The sequence below is a fragment of the Mesocricetus auratus genome, unplaced genomic scaffold, assembly GCF_017639785.1.
Source record: "Mesocricetus auratus isolate SY011 unplaced genomic scaffold, BCM_Maur_2.0 Super-Scaffold_6723, whole genome shotgun sequence".
In the NCBI taxonomy this organism is placed as follows: Eukaryota; Metazoa; Chordata; class Mammalia; order Rodentia; family Cricetidae; genus Mesocricetus; species Mesocricetus auratus.
Genome location: NW_024429183.1, coordinates 13,960,924 through 13,985,714, shown reverse-complemented (window position 1 = coordinate 13,985,714; position 24,791 = coordinate 13,960,924). Strand labels below are relative to the sequence as shown.

General features: G+C 43.8%; 1 protein-coding gene across 1 annotated transcript; it reads left to right on the top strand.

Moving 5' to 3' along the window:
• Positions 1-6,005: 6,005 nt before the first annotated feature.
• Tat (tyrosine aminotransferase) lies at positions 6,006-19,305 on the top strand. The gene is made up of 12 exons (XM_040737316.1): positions 6,006-6,071; positions 7,041-7,287; positions 7,431-7,535; positions 9,903-9,970; positions 10,871-11,029; positions 13,989-14,127; positions 14,720-14,772; positions 15,820-15,972; positions 16,501-16,629; positions 17,017-17,100; positions 17,768-17,866; positions 18,274-19,305. The coding sequence occupies exons 2-12, from the start codon at positions 7,053-7,055 to the stop codon at positions 18,412-18,414; spliced, it is 1,365 nt and encodes a 454-aa protein (XP_040593250.1). The 5' UTR covers positions 6,006-6,071; positions 7,041-7,052; the 3' UTR covers positions 18,415-19,305.
• The last annotated feature ends 5,486 nt before the right edge of the window (positions 19,306-24,791 follow it).

The window sequence follows — 24,791 nt, the reverse complement described above, 5'->3', positions numbered from 1 at the left end:
GTGTGGTGTGTGTGTGTGTGTGTGTGTGGTGTGTGGTGTGTGTGTGTGTGTGTGTGTGTATGTGGTGTGTGGTGTGTGTGTGTGTGGTGTGTGGTGTGTGTGTGTGGTGTGTGTGGTATGTGTGTGTGTGTGTGGTATGTGTGTGTGTGGTGTGTGTGGTGTGTGTGGTGTGTGTGTGGTGTGGTGTGTGTGGTGTGTGTGTGTGTATATGGTGTGTGGTGTGTGGTGTGTGTGTGTGGTATGTGTGTGTGTGTGGTGTGTGTGGTGTGTGGTGTGTGTGTGTGTGGTGTGTGTATGTGGTGTGTGTGTGTGTGTGGTGTGTGGTGTGTGGTGTGTGTGTGTGGTGTGTGGTGTGTGTGTGGTGTGTGTGGTATGTGTGTGTGTATGGTGTGTGGTGTGTGGTGTGTGTGTGGTATGTGTGTGTGTGTGGTGTGTGTGTATGTGGTGTGTGTGTGTGTGTGTGTGTGTGTGTGGTGTGTGTGTGTGGTGTGTGTGGTGGTCAGAGGACAACCTCAGCCGTAGGTTCTCTCCTTCCACGGTGGATGCCAGTATGGAACCAAGGTCATCAGGCTTGGGCAGCAAGTGATTTTATTAGAGGTATGATCTCAGCAGGCTTTGAAATTAATTTTAAAGTTTTATTCAAAATGTCAAAAAGTTTTTAAATATGCAATCAGTGTAAAATTAACAAAGTAGTTAGCATTTTTAACACTAAGTCTTCACAATGTGCTGTTTATTTATGTCAACAATACATCTTATCTCAAGAATCAAGTCAATTATGACTACTGGCTACCATACCAGACTGGACAACTATAAAAGGAATATATATATTTATTATATGTATAATATTTACATATATATTTTAGCAATCCAAAACCAACTATATTCATGTTCTATAAGCACAGAAATAAGTTTAAGAACACTGGAAAATGACCAAGTGGTCATCTTGATGGAATGGGATTGTGGGAAGGAAAGGCAGCCAGAGTTCGCTTTATGTTCTGTTCTGTTTTTCTGTTTTGAGACAGACTCATGTCATGCAGCCCAGGTTGGCCTGAGACTTGAGGTGCTCTGGCTCAGCTTCCTTGAGTTCTGGGACTACAAGTGTCTATCACCACACCTGGAAGGATTCAGTTTACAAACGTGCCTATTTTATTATATAAGTATATATTAAGCATTGCTAAAGGGAAAAATATGTCTTCTTTGATGCAGTAAGTCAACCTAGAAATTGATCTTAAACAATAAAAATATATATTAATATTTATGTATAGTGATTTTTGGCAGTTTTTTTGTTTTAATTTTTAAATTTAAATTAGAAACAAGGTTGTTTCACATGTCAATCCCAGGTCCCTTTCCCTTTCCCTCCCCTCCTCCCATCAACTTCCCCAATACCCCCTCCTTTACCCAGGGGGGGTGAGGCCCTCCATGGGGGGGGTTGTCCATAGTCTGTCATTTCAACCAGCGCAGGGCCTAAGCATCTCTCATTGTGGGATGGGCACCCAAAGTCCATTTGTATACCAGGGATAAATACTGATCTACTACCCAAGGCCCCATAGATTGCCGAGGCCTCCTCACTGACACCCACATTCAGGGCGTCTTGATCAGTCCCATGCTGGATTCCCAGCCATCAGTCTGGGATTCAAGAGCTAATCCTTGTCAGGTCAGCTGTTTCTGGGGTTAAACCAGCCCAGTCTTAACCCTTTGCTCATCACTGGGTTCCTTGAGTTCAGCTCAGTGTTTAGCTGTGGGAGTCTGCTTCTGCTTCCATCAGTCATTGGATGAAGGTTCTGTTTCCCAGACTCTGTGGCTTCTTGGCAGTTTTAACTGTAATGATAAAAACTATTTTTATTATGTGTAACAATCAAAGATTACTCAATAAATCCTCATATTTTCCCATACTGTGTTTTTATAACATGGGAAATATTCATGATATAATTTAAAAGTGCAACATCGAAGTACTATGGATTAACAGTGACTCAGTATCTCTACTTCAAGATATATACCCGAGATTGAAAACAGATGCACCCTCAAAAGTTTGTATCCAAATGTTCACAGCACCATTATTCATGGTAGAGGGGAAGCTACTAAATGACTGTCACCCGGAGGATGGACAAAGTTCAGTTTACTCATTTTGGAGAATATTACTCAGCCATAGAAAAGAATGAAGTACTGAGAAATGGTTTGACATGGACAAATCTGGGAAACACTTGCTAACTGGAAGGTACCATATGTGCACCACCACACACACAATGTCACACGGGCACTGCCACACATGCAATGTCACACAGTGTCACACACGCAATGTCACACAGGCACCACCACACACACAATGTCACACACACAGTGTCACACAGGCACTGCCACACACACAATGTCACACAAGCATTGTCACACACACAGTGTCACACACACATTGTCACACACACAGTGTCACACAGGCACTGCCACACACACAATGTCACACAGGCACCACCACACATGCAATATCACACACACAGTGTCACACAGGCACTGTCACACACACAATGTCACAAGGCACCGCCACACACACAATGTCACACAAGCACTGTCACACACACAGTGTCACACAGTCACCACCACACACACATTGTCACACACACAGTGTCACACAGGCACTGCCACACACACAATGTCACACAGGCACCACCACACATGCAATGTCACACACACAGTGTCACACAGGCACTGTCACACACACAGTGTCACACAGGCACCACCACACACACAATGTCACACAGGCACTGCCACACGTACACCACCATGCAAGCAACATCACGCATGCAACGTCTCACACAGGTACCATCACACATTTCAGGACTGTGTATTTGATCGGTTAGAAGTAGGCAAATCCTTGTGGTTTCCAGCAGTAAGAAGAGGGAGGAGAGTATGACCACTCAACGTCACGGATTCCCTTTTGGGAGTGAAAATGCCCTGGAATTAGATGCTGTGACAGTTGTACAAGACCGTGAGTGTGCTAAATAAAGAGCACTGAATCTTACACCTTAAAAAAGATCGACAGATGCTGGGAATGGTGGCACACGCCTTTGATCCCGGCGCTCAGGAGGCAGAGACAGGAAGAGCTATGTGAGTTTGAAGTCAGCCTGGTGAACATAACCTGTTCCAGGACGGTCAGTCCTTCTCAAACAAACAAAAATCAAGCAGAAATAAATTACGTGATTTTATTTCATCTCCCCAGTGTCGAGGCTCCTGGCTTTTTAGGTGAGTCCCGAGGACCCAAACTCAGGTCCTTACAGTTATCAGTGGCAAGCATTTCATCAGCTGGGCCGTGTCCCAACCCCACTTCCTCCTTTCGAGGCAGAGCAGTCCTGGCGATTGAATGGAGGGTTCTTCTTTTTGAATGGAAGCACTAAAAGCGCCTTTGCCTGGCGCTTCTGTTTCTCCACTGGAAAGCTGAGGTGGTGTGTGTCTGTCTCACCGGATGGGGAAGAGGATGGCTAGACCAGACCTGGGAAGGGCTAAGAGATGGGAAGTTCGGAAAAACTAAAGACTGTTCAACAGCAGGAGGCGCCGGTTACTACAACTTAGATGGCGTAGACTGAACTTGTGTGCAGGATCCGAGCCTGGGGAGTGACCAAGTCTTGTCATACTTAACCTTGGAATTGGTGATATTTTTCGTAATTTAATAGGGTGTTGCTGGAATCCTGCTGCGGACCTTCTTGCTTTTTGTTTGACACTAGGTATCTTCATAGGTCATTTCCCATTATTGTTTTTTTCTTGTACAGGGAATTGAACCAAGGTAAGCGCTGTACCACTGAGTTTTATCACTAGTCCCTCCCACCTTGTTTTTTGAAACAGGGTGTCTTACTGAACTTGAAGCTCACCAACTGAGATAGACTGGCTGGCCATAAAGTCCCAAGGACACCCCGCCCCCCGCCCCCGTCTCTATCCTCACAGCTTTGGGAATACGGACTCTCACCATGTCTCACTTTCATGTGGGTGCTAGGGATCTGAACTCAGGTCCTCGTGCTTGCACAACAGGTACTTTACAGAGCTGTCTCCATGGCCCCTGCTTTACTCTGTTTTGTGTGGCTGCCCTTGGGAGGCTATTCTCTCAATAACTTTGCAGGAATAAAGGAAAGATATTGTTGTTTTTTGAGAACTGAACCTATGTTTTGGTTCTTGGGTGAGGTGACTAAGGCTAGGAGATTCTCAAGGCAAAGAAAAGGCAGGGAGCAACAGAAGGGCCACAAGGTTCCAGTGAGAGGGACCTAGGCTATCGAGAGGCAAGGTGGCCACACCGAGGAAGGGTCTGCCGTGCTCCCGGAGCGTTTGGCTTGCGTGGTTGTTACGGTGGTGTGCGTCTTTGGACACTAGAGCTCTGTTGTGCCCAGGGTGATGTGAGCCTTGTACATTTAAACCAGACTCCACCTTTTCAGGTTCATTGTGGGAAGTGGACGTTTGTGGACCTCCACTGTGTGATGGTTGAAGCCCTGCACATGCGCAGAAGTGCTACTGCGTAATATCTGCCTAGCGCCTCTTGTGGGTGGGGTTATAGCTGTTGTCTGTGCCTGTTGGAGAAGCAGGGAACATGTGTGTCCTTGGAATCAGATTATGTGCTTTAGCTTGGGGGAGAGATCCCACTACTACTATCGTCGTTGTTTCCTTTGTGATGTTACAAGCTGTTCTGGGAATTTGTCATTGTTTAATGGACAAAACAAGCAGTATCTGGAAATTCTCTCCTGCCCACTCAGATCCCCTAACTCACAGAACACTTAATGAAGATAAAGCTGAGGAGATTTTTGGCTACCTTGTTTCTTGATTGATTATTACTTTGTTTTAACTGCCCAGTTTGTTCTAACTGGAGCCCAAAACTTTGTGTTCCGTGGTATGCTAAGTAAAGGGGATACATGTGGTGATTTATGATTTATTAACGCTTGCCTGAGGATTCAGAAAGCAAAGTCAGTCACAAGCCATAGACGCCAGGCACACATCTTTAATCCCACCAACCAGAAGCTAGGAGTGGTACATACCTTTAATCCTAGGACTCAGGATTAAGAGGTAGACGGATCTCTGTGAGTCCAAGGCCACCCGGATCTAAACAAGAGTGAATCCATCTAAAAGAGAATTATATCTCACACCTTTAATCCCAGGACTCATGAGAGATATATAAGACAGGAGCCAGGTCTTAGCACACAGTGTTCATTCTCCAGCCACGCTGAGAATAGGAATGCCCCAGCCCTGTTAGAGGTCAGAGCTCTCTGGTCGCTTGGCTGCTTTGCTTGACTGATCTTCAGGTTGAACCCCAGTATTTGTCTCTGGGTCTTTTATTTTTCGTGTTACAGACTAAAGCACAGAAAAAAAATAATAGTAGTAATAGTAATAATAATAGACATTATCAAACACTCTGGAGAGCATGATTCTATCTGTGCTTTGAAACTTTACTAAATTATATATGCATATATCTATGTATTTATAGTTATCTATCCATATACCTATCTATTTTGGTAAATGGATGGAATTTTTATTTAATTTTTTTTTACTTGGAGTATGGTTGAGTTTTCATGGAGATTGTAGTTGTCCATAGCAAACCCCACATGTGGTAGATGAATATCAACCAACCCCTTCCCATTGCCTCTGTCCAGGAGTGAGAATAGAATGTACAAGGAGAGGGTGCCAGGGGGACCTTCATTTTTAATGTATTTCTGTACTGTTAACACAATAGTTTTCGTAACAAAAAGGGTGGTAACGTTATTCATTGCTGTCCCAGCTGCCCTCCACCGTGTTCTTAAGCACCTTACTGGCCAGAAAAAATTAACACAGAGAATATCAGATACTTGAGGCGAGGACAAATCCCAGATTGGATGGTGGCCCAGGGTTGGGGTGAGAAACAGCAGAGTGTGTTGGGGGAGGTCCAGAGGAGGGCTTAGGTCTTACTCTCAGCCAATAGTATAAGGGCTTCAGGCCCAACGCCCATTGGCTGAAACTATTTCAAGGGTCAGGTTTGTACCTGAACTCGTGGTCATAGGACTTGGTGGAGGCGTGTTCCTGAGTTCATAGGTTTGGTGCTTGGAGGCCGCTTTGCCCAGACGTGGAAGGTAAGTCCCAGGCCCTCTGAGCTGTGATGGTGATTGGGACATTTCTGATACTCTGACTTTTTCTGTTCAGGGTTGTGATGCTTATCTGACATGACTTCACTTTAACTTTCTCTCTCTCTCTTTCTCTCTCTCTCTCTCTCTCTCTCTCTCTCTCTCTCTCTCTCTCTCACCTTTTTCTGTAACAGTATCAGGGATTGAACCTAGACCCTGGCACTGCTAAGCAAGCACACCACCGCTGAGATATTACCTTAATTTTATAAGGTTTCTGAGACAGGGTCTTGCCAAGCTGCCCAGGCTGAAACACTGGGAAGACCCTTTGTTTGGGGTTCAGGATCTGTGGATAGATGGTCACCCACATACTTCGATTAAAACTTTCTTGTCGGCTTTTCTTGGTTTGATATAGAGCATGGGGATTAGGGTTGCTTACAGAAAAATCCCAATTATTCATAGCTGGAGAGATGCTCAGTAGGAAAACACCTGTTACCTGAGTATGCAGACTTGAGTTCAGATCTCTAGGACCCAGTAAAGTCAAGTGTGGCGGTGCCATCTATAGTCCCGGAACCCACAGTGAGATGAAGCAGGGATCCCGTCTCAGACAAGGTGTAAGGTGTGGATCGACGCCTGAGGCTTTCCTCTGACCTCCACGTGTTTCGGTGGCACGTGCTGGTCTTCACAGGAGCATGTGCACACACATGTACATACTCACACAAAAGACAAGAGGAAAACGCCCACCTGTAATAGATAAGTGTTCAATTAAATGCTTCCTGCTAATTCTGTAAAACGAGTTGCTACTTTATTTTCTATCTCAGGACATTCTTAAATCCCTCTGTTTGCAGCAAGGCTGCCTCACAAGTGAAAGCATGTAAGAGAGATAGAAAGATGTATCTGCAGAGTTCCCCCTCACTCCTGCTCCCCATCCCAAGGTGCACTGTTTTAGTCATCGCAGGGGTGTGTTTCTTTTCCCTGTAGGCTTTGCGAGCTATGGACTCCTACGTGATTCAGGCGAACGACAATGGCGGCCTGCCTTCAGTTCTGGATGTACACGTCAGTACTGGCGGGAGAAGCTCAGTGCAGGGGAAAATGAAGGGCAGGAAGGCCAGGTGGGATGTGAGGCCCTCTGACATGTCCAATAGAACTTTTAATCCCATCCGGGCCATCGTGGACAACATGAAGGTGAAGCCCAATCCAAACAAAACTGTGATTTCGCTGTCAATTGGTGAGTTTGGGCCACTTGATGGAGGGTTGGCTTTGGCCCCCACCTTCCGCCCTCTTGGGCTGGCTGGAGGAGATGAGAGATGACACCCAAACATGGGGATATAAACTCTAGGTGGCTCCTTTGCCTTTCTCTTCCATGAACAGGGGACCCTACCGTGTTTGGAAACCTGCCTACAGACCCTGAAGTTACCCAAGCCATGAAAGATGCCCTGGACTCTGGAAAGTACAATGGCTATGCCCCATCCATTGGTAAGCTTGCCCAGAGACAACCCTGGTGGCTTCAAAATCTATAGTGCTTTTTCGTGTTTTGTTGTGGTTTTGGTCATTGCTATGTAACACATTCTGACCTCAAACTAGTAGTCCTCCTGCCTTAACCTTTCAAGAGCTCAGATTATAGGCATGCACCTGGCTTTTAAACTTGTGTGTGTGTGTGTGTGTCTGTGTGAGTGTGTGTGTGTGTCTCACATGCAGAGAGACAGAGAGAGGGGAGAGAGAGAAAGAGATGGGAGAGAGAGAGAGAGAGAGAGAGAGAGAGAGAGAGAGAGAGAGAGAGAGAGAGAGAGAGAGAGAGCGCACCATGGTATGTGTGTCTCAGTCAGAGAACACCTGTGGGAATTAGTTTTCTATTTCCATCATATGTGTCCTGAGGATTGAACTCGGGTCGTCAGACTTGGCAGCAAGCACCTTTATCTACTGAGCCATCTCACTGGCCCTCTTTCATGACTTTTAAGTGGGACTCCATCTATAGTAATTGTCCTTGATTTCCTAATCTGTGGTTCTGAAGAGCCCAAGATGAAACAGCCCTTTAGATTTAGGGAAAGGGTCCCACTCTAGATTATTTTTAAAATTTTATTTAACTTCATTTTCTGCGCATTGGTGTGAAGGTGTCAGATCCCGCAGAACTGGAGTTATAGACAGTTTGTGGGTGCTGGGAACTGAACCTTGGTCCTCTAGAAGATCAGTCAGTGCTCTTAACTTCTGAGCCATCTCTCTACCCCCCCCCAATTCTGGATTCTTAAACATAGCTATTGGGGTCTAATTTCATGAGGTGCCCCAACACAATTATTCCTCAAACAGTTCTGTCCGTCTTTACCACAGACCCCCGAGCCTAGCTAGCACTCAGTTCTTGAGGCTATACATTTATTTATACTCTGCCCCATGGAAATAGCGCCTTTATTTCACTATGGTTTGAAGCCTTGATCTCTTTGAAACCCATTTTTAAGTGTGTAAGGGGAACATAACAAAAATGGCTGTTACATTGGGGACAGAAGTTACTCCTGAGAACAAGACTCCACCTGTCAAAATGTCTCTCCTAAACATAAATAAGTAAAATAAGTAATTCCTTGGCTTTATTTTCATGTTGTGTATCTTTCCCTGGGTGTTGTATATATTGAGGCATTCTCAATGCAGAATGAGAAAGCAACAACCTAGTTTCATACTAATATCAGATCCAAAAGCTTTTCCAAGAGGAATCAGGGAAATGGCTTTTATTATTATTATTATTACCACCGATACGGTTTCTCTGTGCAGCTCTGACAGTCACAGAACTCTCTCTGTAGACCAGGCTGGCCTTTAACTCACAGAGATCTGCTTGCCTCTTTCTCTCCTGAGTGCTGGGATTAAAGGTGTGCGCCACCACTGCCCAGCTGGGACATGCTTCAAGGTGGATTACTTACATATTAGAAAGCTTCGTAGAACAACAATCAAATTCAAGACTCAAAATTAGGTCACAAAAATACTATAATGGAGGCTAGGGAGATGTCTTGGTGAGTAAAAATGTTTGCTGCCAAGCCTGATGATCTGAGTTCAATCTCTGGGACCCACATAGTAGAAGGAGAGAAATGACTCCACAGAGTTGTCTTCTGACTCCACACACGAGCTGTGGATATGTGCACACCCCCACAAACACACAAATAATTTCATTATTCAAAGTATCAGGGAACTAACTGAGTTTGGAGACTGGAGTCAAACCTTCATCTGAGCTGTTGCACAGTAAAGAGAGGAGGTGTTGGTGGTCTCTAGGAGTACTTTCTTCCTCATTAATAAAGTAGGAAATGTCAATCAACGTCACTTGAAAGAATCATTTGCTTATCTTAAATTAAAGAAGGTGAATATGGTTGTGTCCTTGCTAACTTGTGTCCTGGAAGGCAATTTTGTAAAACATTATAATGGATTTGAAACTGGCAATAATTCAAGCCTGTGTGGTATGTTGAGAATCCTCTGGAAGAAGAGAACCCACATACAAAGATACTATATTATATAAGATAAAACCATGAAAGTGAATCTTATGCATCGAAGCTGTTGATAGCATTTCAAACAACAGACTATATAAAGGCACTTCGGAATAATTTAAATCCTCATTTAAAGCAGCATAAATTATTCAGAGTAGTCAAGATTATTCAGTGCACTTTATGGTTTGGGGAGCTGATTCCTGTCATCGTCATACATTTGCACTTTTAATAAAACTGCCATGTATAAAGTTAATTTCCTTCACATATGGGGACTGGGCTACACAGAATGAATTGGCCCTAAGCAAGGACAGAAGGCAGCTGGAAGCTTGGGGCAAGACTGTCAACCAAGGGATGAAAATCTGCTTCCTCTCCTGTCTTGTCTCAGGTTACCTATCCAGCCGGGAGGAGGTCGCTTCCTATTACCACTGTGCCGAGGCTCCCCTGGAAGCTAAGGTGAGCCAGGGTGCTAGCTCAGAGGCCACCAAGAGCAAGCAGACTCCTTGCTTCTATCCCACGGGAGTGGTGGTCTGAGGGGAGCTGAGGAGAACCATCCTTTAGCAAGTGGAGGACTTCTTATACAGTTAGATCACTAATCAGTAATTGTGATTAATGTCACTACAGTGTAAGAGGTGTCTCCTACCACTTACATAGTGTTGTCACAGAGTCCCAAAGGACCCCCCAAATCATCCTAGATTTGATTTTCTCCAAAAGATAATTGATAAGGTATTCACAAATACCAAATAATTTAATTTAAAAATTTATCATTAGGATGTGTGTAAGCATAAATCTTCCTTTACTCACTTTAGGGCACTGAGACAGGACACTAGGGGTCTCAGGGCATACTGACTGTGTGTCAGTGCCAGCTTTAGCGGCTGCCCTCCCCTCTTATCGCCTACGTCCTCATCAAAGAGGTGTCTTTCATTTGTGTTCACAGAAACATCAGACTTCAAATCTGAGGTCAAAAGTAAATAAATAACCTGGTGAAAAATAGTTCAAGGTCAATCGAAGATCTCCCTTGAGAGTTGGTTTAATCATAACCAGCTTGTTCTTTCTAAAGTGATTTGTTTATTTTTCTTAAGTGGCCATCATTTTCAACAACATTTAGAGATAGATGCCAGATGGGTAGTAGAAAGATAGACACAAACATAGATGATAGATAGACAGTGGATAGATATGATAGATGATAGGAAGATAGATAATAGATAGATAGATAGATAGATAGATAGATAGATAGATAGATAGATAGATTTGGGTTGGGCTCAGGACAACCCTTCATATTTCCTTGGTCCTTACTGAAATAATTTCATGTTTGCTTCCAACTCACCGACACCGACCCTTCTCCTTTCTTTACAGGATGTCATTCTGACAAGTGGCTGCAGCCAGGCTATTGAGCTCTGTTTAGCTGTGTTGGCCAATCCAGGACAAAACATCCTTGTTCCAAGACCGGGGTTTTCCCTCTATAGGACTTTGGCTGAATCTATGGGAATTGAGGTCAAGCTCTACAATCTATTGGTAATTGACTTTTGCTTTTTTAAAAAAATGTCTATTTTAGCTTGTATGTATGAGTATTTTGTCTGTGTACCACACGTGTGCCTGCCAGAAGAGGGTATTAAAGCCTCTGGAACTGAAGTTACAAATGGTTGTAAGCCATCATGTCGGTGCTGGGAAATGAACCTGGGTCCTTTGCAAGAACATCAAGTACTCTTAACACCTGAGCCATCTCCCTAAGCTCTGACTTTTAATCTTAGACTCAAGTGCTTTGTTACCACCCTGTGAAAAAGAAATGATCACTGTCATACAGAGAGAGAATGGGGCCAAAGGCAGATTTTATTCTTTAAAGAAATGATCACTGTCATACAGAGAGAGAATGGTCTGCAGGGGAGGTTAGGGGCCAAAGGCAGATTTTATTCTTTAAAGAAATGATCACTGTCATACAGAGAGAGAATGGGGCCAAAGGCAGATTTTATTCTTTAAAGAAATGATCACTGTCATACAGAGAGAGAATGGGGCCAAAGGCAGATTTTATTCTTTAAAGAAATGATCACTGTCATACAGAGAGAGAATGGGGCCAAAGGCAGATTTTATTCTTTAAAGAAATGATCACTGTCATACAGAGAGAGAATGGGGCCAAAGGCAGATTTTATTCTTTAAAGAAATGATCACTGTCATACAGAGAGAGAATGGGGCCAAAGGCAGATTTTATTCTTTAAAGAAATGATCACTGTCATACAGAGAGAGAATGGGGCCAAAGGCAGATTTTATTCTTTAAAGAAATGATCACTGTCATACAGAGAGAGAATGGGGCCAAAGGCAGATTTTATTCTTTAAAGAAATGATCACTGTCATACAGAGAGAGAATGGGGCCAAAGGCAGATTTTATTCTTTAAAGAAATGATCACTGTCATACAGAGAGAGAATGGGGCCAAAGGCAGATTTTATTCTTTAAAGAAATGATCACTGTCATACAGAGAGAGAATGGGGCCAAAGGCAGATTTTATTCTTTAAAGAAATGATCACTGTCATACAGAGAGAGAATGGGGCCAAAGGCAGATTTTATTCTTTAAAGAAATGATCACTGTCATACAGAGAGAGAATGGGGCCAAAGGCAGATTTTATTCTTTAAAGAAATGATCACTGTCATACAGAGAGAGAATGGGGCCAAAGGCAGATTTTATTCTTTAAAGAAATGATCACTGTCATACAGAGAGAGAATGGGGCCAAAGGCAGATTTTATTCTTTAAAGAAATGATCACTGTCATACAGAGAGAGAATGGGGCCAAAGGCAGATTTTATTCTTTAAAGAAATGATCACTGTCATACAGAGAGAGAATGGGGCCAAAGGCAGATTTTATTCTTTAAAGAAATGATCACTGTCATACAGAGAGAGAATGGGGCCAAAGGCAGATTTTATTCTTTAAAGAAATGATCACTGTCATACAGAGAGAGAATGGGGCCAAAGGCAGATTTTATTCTTTAAAGAAATGATCACTGTCATACAGAGAGAGAATGGGGCCAAAGGCAGATTTTATTCTTTAAAGAAATGATCACTGTCATACAGAGAGAGAATGGGGCCAAAGGCAGATTTTATTCTTTAAAGAAATGATCACTGTCATACAGAGAGAGAATGGGGCCAAAGGCAGATTTTATTCTTTAAAGAAATGATCACTGTCATACAGAGAGAGAATGGGGCCAAAGGCAGATTTTATTCTTTAAAGAAATGATCACTGTCATACAGAGAGAGAATGGGGCCAAAGGCAGATTTTATTCTTTAAAGAAATGATCACTGTCATACAGAGAGAGAATGGGGCCAAAGGCAGATTTTATTCTTTAAAGAAATGATCACTGTCATACAGAGAGAGAATGGGGCCAAAGGCAGATTTTATTCTTTAAAGAAATGATCACTGTCATACAGAGAGAGAATGGGGCCAAAGGCAGATTTTATTCTTTAAAGAAATGATCACTGTCATACAGAGAGAGAATGGGGCCAAAGGCAGATTTTATTCTTTAAAGAAATGATCACTGTCATACAGAGAGAGAATGGGGCCAAAGGCAGATTTTATTCTTTAAAGAAATGATCACTGTCATACAGAGAGAGAATGGGGCCAAAGGCAGATTTTATTCTTTAAAGAAATGATCACTGTCATACAGAGAGAGAATGGGGCCAAAGGCAGATTTTATTCTTTAAAGAAATGATCACTGTCATACAGAGAGAGAATGGGGCCAAAGGCAGATTTTATTCTTTAAAGAAATGATCACTGTCATACAGAGAGAGAATGGGGCCAAAGGCAGATTTTATTCTTTAAAGAAATGATCACTGTCATACAGAGAGAGAATGGGGCCAAAGGCAGATTTTATTCTTTAAAGAAATGATCACTGTCATACAGAGAGAGAATGGGGCCAAAGGCAGATTTTATTCTTTAAAGAAATGATCACTGTCATACAGAGAGAGAATGGGGCCAAAGGCAGATTTTATTCTTTAAAGAAATGATCACTGTCATACAGAGAGAGAATGGGGCCAAAGGCAGATTTTATTCTTTAAAGAAATTGTATTTATAGCCGGGCGGCGGTGGTGCACGCCTTTAATCCCAGCACTCGGGAGGCAGAGGCAGGCGGATCTCTGTGAGTTCGAGGCCAGGCTGGACCGACAGCCTCCGAAACAATACAGAGAAACCCTGTCATGTTATTTATTTTGTATGTATGTTTGTGTGCATGCATGGGGCAGTGAATTTACTGTGTGCAAGCCATGGCACACATGTGAAGGTGTAAAGACACATTTCAGGGTTGTTTTCTCTCCTTCCATCATGTGGTGCACAGGGATGGAACTCAGGTTATCAGGTTTGGTGGCAAAAGCCTTTACCGGCTGAGCCATTTCACTGGCCTCTTACTTTATTCTTTACACTAAATCCTTAGGTTAAGTACTTCCCCCAAATTGTTCAGAAACATCTTAGTCTCACTCTTTCTCCTTTTCCAGCCTGAGAAGTCTTGGGAAATTGACCTAAAGCAAATGGAATCTCTGATTGATGAAAAAACAGCTTGTCTCATTGTCAACAACCCGTCAAACCCCTGTGGTTCTGTGTTCAGTAAGAGGCACCTTCAGAAGATCCTGGCAGGTAGGTACCAAAGGCCCCTACACAGGGGAGGACTTGAGGGCAGAGTCCCTCAGTCCTGCGCCTGTGATGGAGGTGGAGAAATGCCAGCCTCTAGTCATGGACCCCCAGGGCTAGTCCAAAAGAGGTGGGATATGAGAAATACAAGCTGCACATCCCTATTTTTAAAATGGCAAGAATTCCATTTTGGTGCATTTTGTATTTTCAGATTAGAAATGTTCAAATGGCAAGTATGTATAGATAACCCTAAACCTCCCCCTTTTAAAGCCCCAAACAACAAACAAAACACCCCAACAAAGTATAGCAATAAAATACTCAAATCTAAAATACCCCCTATTCTATGCATTTTGGTTAAGAGGTATTTTCATCCATATTGGCCTATCATCACTGCTGTCATGGAAGGCAGAGTCTGAGACTTGTGGTTAAATGACACATCTAGGCTAACATCCTGGAAGGTCAGATGGATTTAGTTCCTAAGAGGATGGATGGGTTAGCCCATGAGCACAGAATACAGATCACAGAAGACTAGGTATGCAGGAAACGACATGGTTGTTCAAACTGAACATGATTCCAGCCTGGTTTTTGTTATTTTCAGTGGCTGAAAGGCAATGTGTCCCCATCTTAGCTGATGAGATCTATGGTGACATGGTAAGTATGGCGAGGGTTACGACACTATAGGAGTGTCAGTACCGTATTGTTTTATGGGGCATCTAGAATTGGCTAGTGGAATCGTTGGAGCAATTGGTCATAATGTATAGTCTTCTCAAGAAGTATGTCTCTAGTCTTTTGTTTGCTTGTTTGTTTGTTTTTTTGTTTTTCAAGGCAGGGTTTCTCTGTGTAGCTTTGGAGCCTGTCCTGGCACTCACTCTGTAGACCAGGCTGGCCTGGAACTATCTCATAGAGATCCGCCTGCCTCTGCCTCCTGAGTGCTGGGCTCAAAGGCTTGCACCACCACCACCTAGCTGTCTCCTTAGTTTTTTATTTATTTGTTTATTTAATTCAAAGAGCCAGGAAATCCAAAAGTTCTTGGAATTTACTTGAACTCAGATGCCAAGTTGATAGGATATAAAGGCATTTCTAGATTTTTTTTGTTTATGACTAATAGATGTACTTTTAAGAGTTTGTGGAGGGTCCTCAAAATGTAGCTCACTGGTTGAGTACATGCTTATCTAGCATGCCTGAGCTGGGTCCAACTCCAAGGATCAGGGATAAGAAAAAGAAAGGTACAAATGGAGAGGAAGGGCTGTCAATATTACTGTTTGGGGAAGTATTGTTCTAGACTTCCTTGGAAATATCACACATGACATATGTGTGCACATGACATATGTGCAGTGTAGCCTTTCAACCCCTCCAAAAGTCTGAGTTCTGCATCACAGTTGGGCCCAGGAGTGTTGGACACTGGACTGTAGACCCACGTTAAATCTGTAACTCCACCAGTCATAATTCCACAGTGCCAGTGTTCAGAAGCTGTACATACTCTTAGTCCAGCATCACTGTCCTCATTTTAGGTTTCCTTTAATCCAGACTGCACACCAAATTAAATGTCTTTGGATAAGTTTTCCTGAACCATGTGGGGTCCAGTGATGCCTGAGGGTGGGAAGGGGCCTGTCAATCCATTGCTCTTTCCTTCCGCATCTAAGGAGAGGAGTGGGAGGCAAAGGATCCAGAGCGTTTAAGAGTTCCTCTCTTCCTCAGGTGTTTTCAGATCACAAATATGAACCACTCGCCACCCTCAGTACCAATGTCCCCATACTGTCCTGTGGTGGGCTGGCCAAGCGCTGGCTGGTTCCTGGTTGGCGGATGGGCTGGATCCTTATCCATGATCGGAGAGACATTTTTGGCAACCAGGTGAGAGCAATATGGTAAAATGGTGTGAATAATTTAATATACATATTTGGTTTGAATACTCAGTGTTGCGGAGGTAGGGTTTCCTTCCCCTCATGATGTATTGTTTGCCTGGAAACATGATGCATGAAGATGTGGTAGATATTCCTCATCCAAACCCCAGTGTTCACATGCTTGGGTCTCTGGGTCTGTGAAGAAATTTCATCCACCTCCAATTTAAGGCTATAAAAGGGCAAACAATCACGGTAATGACAGCACTATTACTCATGTTTTATGAATCCTACTTTTATTTTATTTCATACACCCTATGAGGCCATTTTACAGTCAAGATAAGCAGGGTTCAGAGAGATTACATCATCTTCCTGCAGTCACACACAGGTTGTGATGGATAAGGGCTCCAGACTCAGGTGTAACAGGGTCACTAGGTGCCATCATGTCCTGAGACTAAAACATGACTGAAAGGTCAGAATAGAGCCACAGCACAGGAATGCTTTAGGAAGGCTAAACAATTTGTTTCCTGGGGGATTCTAGATTCGGGATGGGTTGGTGAAGCTGAGTCAGCGGATCCTGGGACCATGCACCATTGTCCAAGGAGCTCTGAAGAGCATCCTTCATCGTACCCCTCAAGAGTTCTACCACGAGACGTTAAGCTTCCTTAAGGTAAAGGGGAGCGTGAGCCTTCCAGAGAGCACATCAGTGGAATTAGGAATAATTATCCCTAATTTCTGGAGCACTGTTCCAATGAGGGGCTTCCGAATCAGAAGGCGGCATCAATGTCATGTTCCATAGGCACTTCCCTTTCACTTCCTGCAATCCACTTGGTCTCGCTAAGAACTTCAGGTGATGGGGTTTGCTCTTGTTACCTCTTTGTGCTATAATGGTAAGCCTAGGCTTGCGGCCTTCTGAAGGCTCTACCTTCAATGATGTTTTCCTTCTTTTTTAAAAAGTAGCTTTATTATACAAAATGTTACAAATAAAAATCATGTTTTTCTTTTACCTAAATTTGATCCTTGATTTTCTTTTCTCTTTCTCTGTCTCTTCTTGTAGTCCAATGCAGATCTCTGCTATGGGGCATTGGCTGCCATTCCTGGACTCCAGCCAGTTCACCCTTCTGGAGCCATGTACCTTATGGTAAGTGTGTGTGTGTGTGTGTATGTGTGTGTGTGTGTGTGTGTGTGTGTGTAGTGATAAAACACAGGAGACTGGCTTGGCAGGATCATCCTGGGTGGTCATACAGGGCTTGCATCCATCTACAAAGACAATGAGTTAGGCCCCAGTCACCATCATTGAAGAAGTGACTTGATAGGAATGATTTCAGTGCTTTGATTTAACCTGTGTTCACAAGACTCTGTCAATAACCTCGTTCTCAGCACATTCACTCATCTTGTACACAGATACAGGGGCTTGCTTTGTGTCATGACTGAGAGTGATGTCGTTCCTTCGGAGGGAGGGGGGTTTTGTCTTTAGGCTCACTATTGCCATTTATAGCCTAGGGGTGCTAAATGTCCTGCAGTTGATGGGGTACACCCTACAAAGTAAAAAGTGACCTGGTCCAAATGCTAACTTTACCTCATTTATCATTAGCCATGGAGGAACCCTCCAATAAACTACAGTATGAACAAAAGCATGTCCTCTCCTCCCTCCTGGGAGCTCTCGAGTTCCCTAGTGTTGGTTCTCTTCGCTATGGGTAGGAGGGTTCCCAGACGTTTTCAAGGAGTCCCTGCTCTTGTTTCTGGCATAGGAAACTGGCCTGTGTTCCTCCTGTGACATGCTGGCCTCTCTTTTATCATTGGTTCAGGTTGGAATTGAGATAGACCATTTCCCAGAATTTGAGAATGATGTGGAGTTCACAGAGCGGTTAGTTGCGGAGCAGTCTGTCCACTGCCTCCCAGCGACGGTGAGTGCTGGTGTCTCTAGACATCCAAACAGCTCCTGGAGACCCCAGATATCTTCCTGAGCTGGGGTTTAACCTAGCCTAATGGTAAGCATTCTCAACTGATAAGATTACAACTGATGTGCTTTATGCCTTCCACCTAAAATCAGTTTCTCCGCCATCACTCTTCCCCCTCCCTCTAGTAACAGGAAGAAAAGTTGGGAACACTATGGTGAGTGGGAGGACAGCAGTCTATTTTAAGATGGATTAACTCAGTTGCTGACTCAGCACACCAGGGATGGGGCGTGGAACAAACTGACCCCCTGGTGGAATGGCATTACCCTGTCTTGCAGACTAGAGGTCTGGCTATGCTAGGGTGAACCGGTATCAGATTTAGTTGTCCTGGAGATAACAAGTCCTTGTTTTTGCAGTGCTTCGAGTACCCAAATTTCTTCCGAGTTGTCATCACGGTCCCCAAGGTGATGATGCTGGAGGCTTGTAGCCGGATCCAGGAGTTCTGTGAACAGTACTACCACTGTGCTGAAGGCAGCCAGGAGGAGTGTGACAAATAGGTCCTCATACCTCCTCCTGAAGACATGTCCCATCCAAAGAGGGGTGAACTGGGCTGGCCCTCTTCAAGGAGTCAGATGTCTCTTCTGGGAGAGGAACCTCAAAAGCACTGCATCAAGAATGGAGGATTATTTCTACCTTCCCCAGTTACATCCAGCGCACGCCCGGAACCCCAGATCCTCCCCTCACTCGACTCTGCAGGAGTGACTCATGAGCTCATTACACACATCCCTGACATCTAACTTCCTTATCCTGAGAGCACCGGGCGGACAGTTTGACAGAAAGAAGCTGGGACAAGAAAAGTGAGCGCTCAGGACAGGAGAAGCAGAAGGCAGAGGGCTTCCACCCCTGTTTCTGGTTTCTGCATGCTGTCATAGGAGCACCCTCTCCAGTCAGGTCCCAAGTCACCCCTGTCCCTGCCTCACTTCAGGCATACCTCACTCTCTGCCATAGAGCTACGCCGGAAAGAAGTTAGGACATGTGGGTTTGGTTAGTTGTATTCTAAACATATTAGGAAACCTGTTATTTAAAGGATCCTTGATAGGTTTTTTTTTGGTAAAGAATTATTTTGCGGTGGAAATAAGCACCAGCTTCCTAACTGGTCAGCTTCCTAAGTTTAGGTTCACTTGCATCGGGTTTTCTCATTGTGGGAGAAGGAGGAGTGGGAGCCCCTTCTGGAGCCATTGCTGTGCTCAGGCCGGGGCCCTGCTCAGACCCTCCTAGGAGAGTCATCGCCACGTCTGCCCTCATGTGAATATTGAGTTATTAGTATTTGTTAATATTACCTTTTCATATGTTTTCTAAGAAACATTTATATTATTAGAACTTTTATTTTGTCAAGGGCATAAATTATTATTTTCTTTTTTAGAATAAATTTTATCATGTGTGCACCACCGTGTGGTGTATTTTCTCTGGGAGGTTTTCCATCCCAAGTCTCAGTCCAGTCCTTCACCCGCTAGGTCTCTTCTTTCCTCATTGCTGTAACAGAGCACCTGACCAAAGCCACTGAAGGAGCGGAGGGCTTATTCCAGGGAATGCAGTCTGTCCTGGTGCTGGGCAGTGCGGGGGGGGGGGGGCTGTTGGTAAGAGGAATGCTTGCTGTTTTCCTCAGTGTCTCTGTTAGAGAAGGGAGGGGGAAATCTTGCACGGTGGGCCTGGGTAGTGTTAGACCGTCACAGTCTGGAGATAGCTTACAAGGCAAGTGTCTTAATTAGTAGAGAGACTTAAATCAGACAGTGGTGGTGCACGCCTTTAATCCCAGCACTTGGGAGGCAGAGGCAGGCGGATCTCTGTGAGTTCAAGGCCAGCCTGGTCTACAGAGTTGCAGAGAAACCCTGTCTTGAAAAATCAAAAAGAAAAAAAAAGAAAGAGGGATTTATGACCTCAACCCTGCAAGTCACACCCAAAAGGATTATATTTACAAAAAATAAGCACCAAACGGCCATTCTGACCTACGTTTCAGTTCAGTGAATCCCCAGAAAAATTCTTTCTTCATTTTCCCTATCAAACCCATGGTGAAGGAAAGTACAATGATGGAAATGTTAAACACATTTTCTTCCTGCATGCCACCACTGTGGACATCTTCCAAAAATGTCTGGCTCCTCTTTTCCTGTCTCCTGTCCCCAAGGAAATAAACAGGAAGACGGTGCTTTACAGATGTTTAGCTTGCCCTGCACAGACATCTCCACCTGGCACCACTAACAGAACTCTGCCCAGACCCGGTAATTCCACAGTTTTTTTGGTGCCTACATTTTGGTAAATGAGTCAGATGAACAGTGAGACATCTTGAGGGAGAAATGACTGGGGATGTTGCTCAGTGGAACAGCACTTGGTGAGTAGGTGCAAGACCCTGGGCTCATCCCTACCTTATGGTGGGTTAGGAAAAGTGTGGGGTCGGAGGAAAGTGGAGGTGGGTGGTGAGAGATGTAGGCACTGGGCAAATGTTAAACGGCACACACAAACATCCGGTACTTCATACAAAGGTTCTGTCCCTCAGTCACCCGGCTCTCCTCCGGTAAGGAAAAGAATATTTAGTGGTCCACATTGAAGATTAGTCTGAGCAGATGTGAGTGGCTGTGTGTGCACAGGTAGGCACAACTTCCCCTTTAAAAACCAAATGACTTAACTTTACAGCTCTGAGCCCTATCTGGTATATCCGAAGTGTTCCACAAGTCCTGAATATCTCTAAAAATCCTTCCCATCCCCAAGCTTAACATTCCGGAAAAATGCTTTTCTACCTAGCAGTGTCCAAGAGTCTCCGAATAACACAATCTGGGTAGGAAGGTGGGGGACAAGGCTACAAGCTATAGAGTCACTTCTCCATGTCTGAGCACAGCTTACCAGTTTACAGGTCCACACCAGGATTAGGTGACTCCAAACTTTACCCTAGTTCTCAACTCTCCAGCCTGGAAAACCAAGACAACTGCATAGGCACAGATGAACGGCCCCATGGGGTGGGTCTAAGGGCCACGAGGGGTGCTTGTGAGCAAACTTTGAAGATAGCTCTGATTTCCTCCATTTTGTTTACACCTTCAGTTTGAACTTGACCCCCACCCCTGCTCAATGTGAGATTCACTTCCTCTTGTAAGCCTTCAGGTTCCAAGAATTTAACATGTCATCCCTGGGCATCGTAAACGCTGGTAAGAGTTCCCAGTTCCAGGCAAGTCCCACCAGATATGGAGCAGAGTGTAAGGTTGACTGATGTCAAAAGTACAGCCCTTTGGAACATTTCTTCAAAGAATCATGCCCTTCACTGCCATACGTGTCTGCTGCTGGAAAAATGAACCCACTCCAGCAGGCTTGTCAGAGATGAAAGCGAGCACAGTCAAGCGACAAGGGCAGATCACCAATGTGTGGTTGTAATTGGGAAACAACCAGCATGAAGTAAAAGGAACTTTAATTTTTACAGACGTGGTAGTGAAGGGAACAGGTTGGGCCCAATAAAAGGGAGGCTTCCACAGGATCAGGAAGACGAAAAATTAGGGAGAAGAGGAAGAGGAGGAGGAGGAGGAGAAGAAGACGAAAAAGTTGGAACATGTAAAATGCACCTGGGGTGTTGTTAAATGACACATGGGGAAGTGTTGGTCTCCGTGTTTCTGGTGGAGGCTGGGAGATAGGGAGTCTGTGGTTAGACATCGTCTGGAGCAAACAGTCAATTCTCTGAGTATCCTTGAGTTTCTCAGCAGCCACTTTAATACCTGGAGCATCCTAGGGAGGTAATTTTGGGTTGCTAAAAACTGTTCCTGCTTGGTTCAAGTCCTGCTGAAGCTATTAATAGTTGAGAGAGGGCTCAGAGAATCCTGGCTAGAGTTTGGTCAAGGAAAGACTGTCAACTCCATGTCCTCCAGATACTACTATGGACTGATTGTAAGTACCCTAAAGTTGAATGGTCTCATGATGAACTCTGCTTTAAGCAATCTAAATATGCTTGCAAACACATCTGTAAGGGTGTGATGGGTAGACTAGAACCTCTGCTCAGGCCCACACACCTGCAGCAACCTCCTTGCCCTCAATTCCAGATACATTACTAATGGGGGATGTCCTTCTGTATATATGTTTCTCTTATTGGTTGATGAATAAAACACTGATTGGCCAGTAGCCAGGCAGGCAGCATAGGTGGGGCTACCAGACGTGGAGAATGCTGGGGAGAGGAGGCAGAGAAGAGTTGCCAGAGAGAGACATCATGTAGAGGCAGAAAGAGTAACATACTGGGGCATTATCGGGTAAGACAAGAGCACATAGGAATACTTAGATTAATAGAATTGGGTTAATAATTGAGAGAGAGCTATCAGTAAGAAACCCTAGCCATTGGCCAAACAGTTTATAAATTAATATACATCTTTGTGTATTTATTTGAGGCTAATTGGCTTTGGGACCAGACTGAACAGAAACCTCAATCAACTCCTTACTGACATAAGATCTCTAAGTTCTTACTGAACAGATAAGCCCAATGCCAGGATGCCTTACCCAGGAAGTGAGTTAAATCAAAGAGAGTACTGACTTGTGGGACACGTCCTACCCATGGGCAGGGACTGGAAGAATTAATACTAAAATGTTCATAGAATCAAAAGGGAGCTACAGTTTCACAGTAATCCTCATTCAGATCACAGGGACTTGTTTTTGTATAAATAGCACCCAATTCTCCTCTTAAAACGTTCATACAAATGTGCAGAGCAGCACTATAGCCAAAAGAAGGGGAACAACTCAAATGTTCATTGATGGAATCACAATAAAACAATATAACAGAATAGAATTTAAAAGTACAAAGGGAAACTGAAGAGATGGCCTAGCAGTTAAGAGCAGTGGCCTAGCACCACATGGCGGCTGGCAACCACCTGTGATTTCAGAGGATCTGACACCTTCTACTCATGCAAAAAGACTTGTACATATCATAAAACAATGGAAATAAGTCTTAGAAATTTCAAAGTAGAAAAGGAATAAAGTAGTGATACATGCTACATCATTGTTATGTTGGGTCAAGTAAAAGATGATAATCAAAAATATTACCTGTTGTGTGATTCCATTGATATGAAATGCCTAAATAGGCAAACTCATAGAGACTGAAGAATGATTGTCTGGCTGCCTACGGCTGGGAGTGAGGGTCAGAGTGGGAGATGGAAAGCTTTTGCCAATGGAAGCAGACCTTGTACTGGGTGAAGGGTATTCTCTAAGTTGATCATGGTATTGTCCGCACAACCCTTAAAACACTGAAACACCCCAATCATACATCATTAGGTGAATTATGCCGTTCAGGGGTCAAAAAAGTCAGAGGGCAGCAAGAGCTCTAAAAGGTCAACTCAAATATGTGTTAGCATTTAAAGGAAGCTCAGCATTGTTTTTGATTAGCTCTGTTATGAGACAAGGTCTTCCTGTGTCCTTCAGGCTGGCCTTGAACCTACAATCCTCTTGATGCTGTATTTACAGTTGTGCACTACCATGCCCGATAGAAATTCCAAAAGTTTAAAAGAAAAAAAAAACTGCAAGGTTATCGTTTACACATCTGCTCACAATGGAAATTAGTTTTCTCATGAAAGTGTGATATTATTTCAGACTTTAGCTTTCTGAAATGGAAAACACTGGTTCTTTCTTAGGAAAAAATACATGTATTTTATGTGTGTGCATGGTGGGCACAGATGCCACCGTGCAAGTCAGAAGACACTTATAGGACTCTGCTCTTTCCTTTCACCAAGTGACATGGTAACAGGTACTTGAGGTATGGTTGCAAGTACTCTTACTTGCTAAGCCATCTCAGAGGCCTAATGACAATTTTTTTTAACCAAGGAGGCCATATTTACAGAAATTAGATTAGGAAGAACTGGATGAGATGACTTTATCATTATTGGTTAATCTCAGGGTACAAAGGGCTTATTTTTTTCCTGACTCTGGCATTTCATAATGGAAGCAGGGCAAATGTCAACTGGACTTCAACACTGGGAAGCCGTCTCATTAGACAGTTTTAGAAAAACAGCTGGTATTGCTATAATAACAGAATTAGTATGTATGCTAGATGAGTTCATTGTTTTCTGAAATGACCTTGAATTATTTACTATGAAACATACATCAAACTATAGACAAGTATATAATCCACACTAATGTGTATCCCTCATTTAATGACTGTTAGTATTTTACCATATTGGTCCTTTTTTTTTCTTGTTTTCTTTGCTAAGAAATTACAAAGCAAATCCTAGACATCACATTTCCCTCTAAACACTTCAGCAAAGTATTATTTACTTGAAGTATTATGAAGTATTACCTATGAAGTATTATTTACTTGAAGTATCAGATAGTCATGATAGTGCATATCTGTAATTCCAGAACCTAGGAGCCTAAGGCAGGAAGATGGCTGGGAATTGAAGACCAGCTTGAGTTACATAGTGAGTTCAAGTCAGCCTGGAATACACAGCAAAATCTTACCAAACAACAACAACAACACACACACACACACAATTAAAGCTACCAAACTTAGTCCGCCCTCCCTCCCTCCCTCCCTCCCTCCCTCCCTCCCGCCCTCCCTCCCTCCCTCCCTCCCTCCCTCCCTCCCTCCCTCCCTCCCTCCCTCCCTGCCTCCTTTCCTTCCTGTGTGTGCATGTTTATGTGGGTGATAGAAGACAACCTTGGGCATTGTTCCTCAGGAGCTGTACACCTTATTTTCCAAGACAGGTGCATTGGCCTGGAACTTACCAAGCAGCCTAAGCAGGTGAGAGAACCACTTGCTTCTGCCTCCCCAGTGCTGAGATTACACATATATGCCAAGGTGCTTGGCTTTACAAGTCAACATGGGTTATCCTGGCAGGGAGACACATGGGGGACAGGAGACAAGGAATGGGAGCAAGACAACATGGCTGATCAAGCTCCGTTTATTGAGGATTTCGTACAAGCT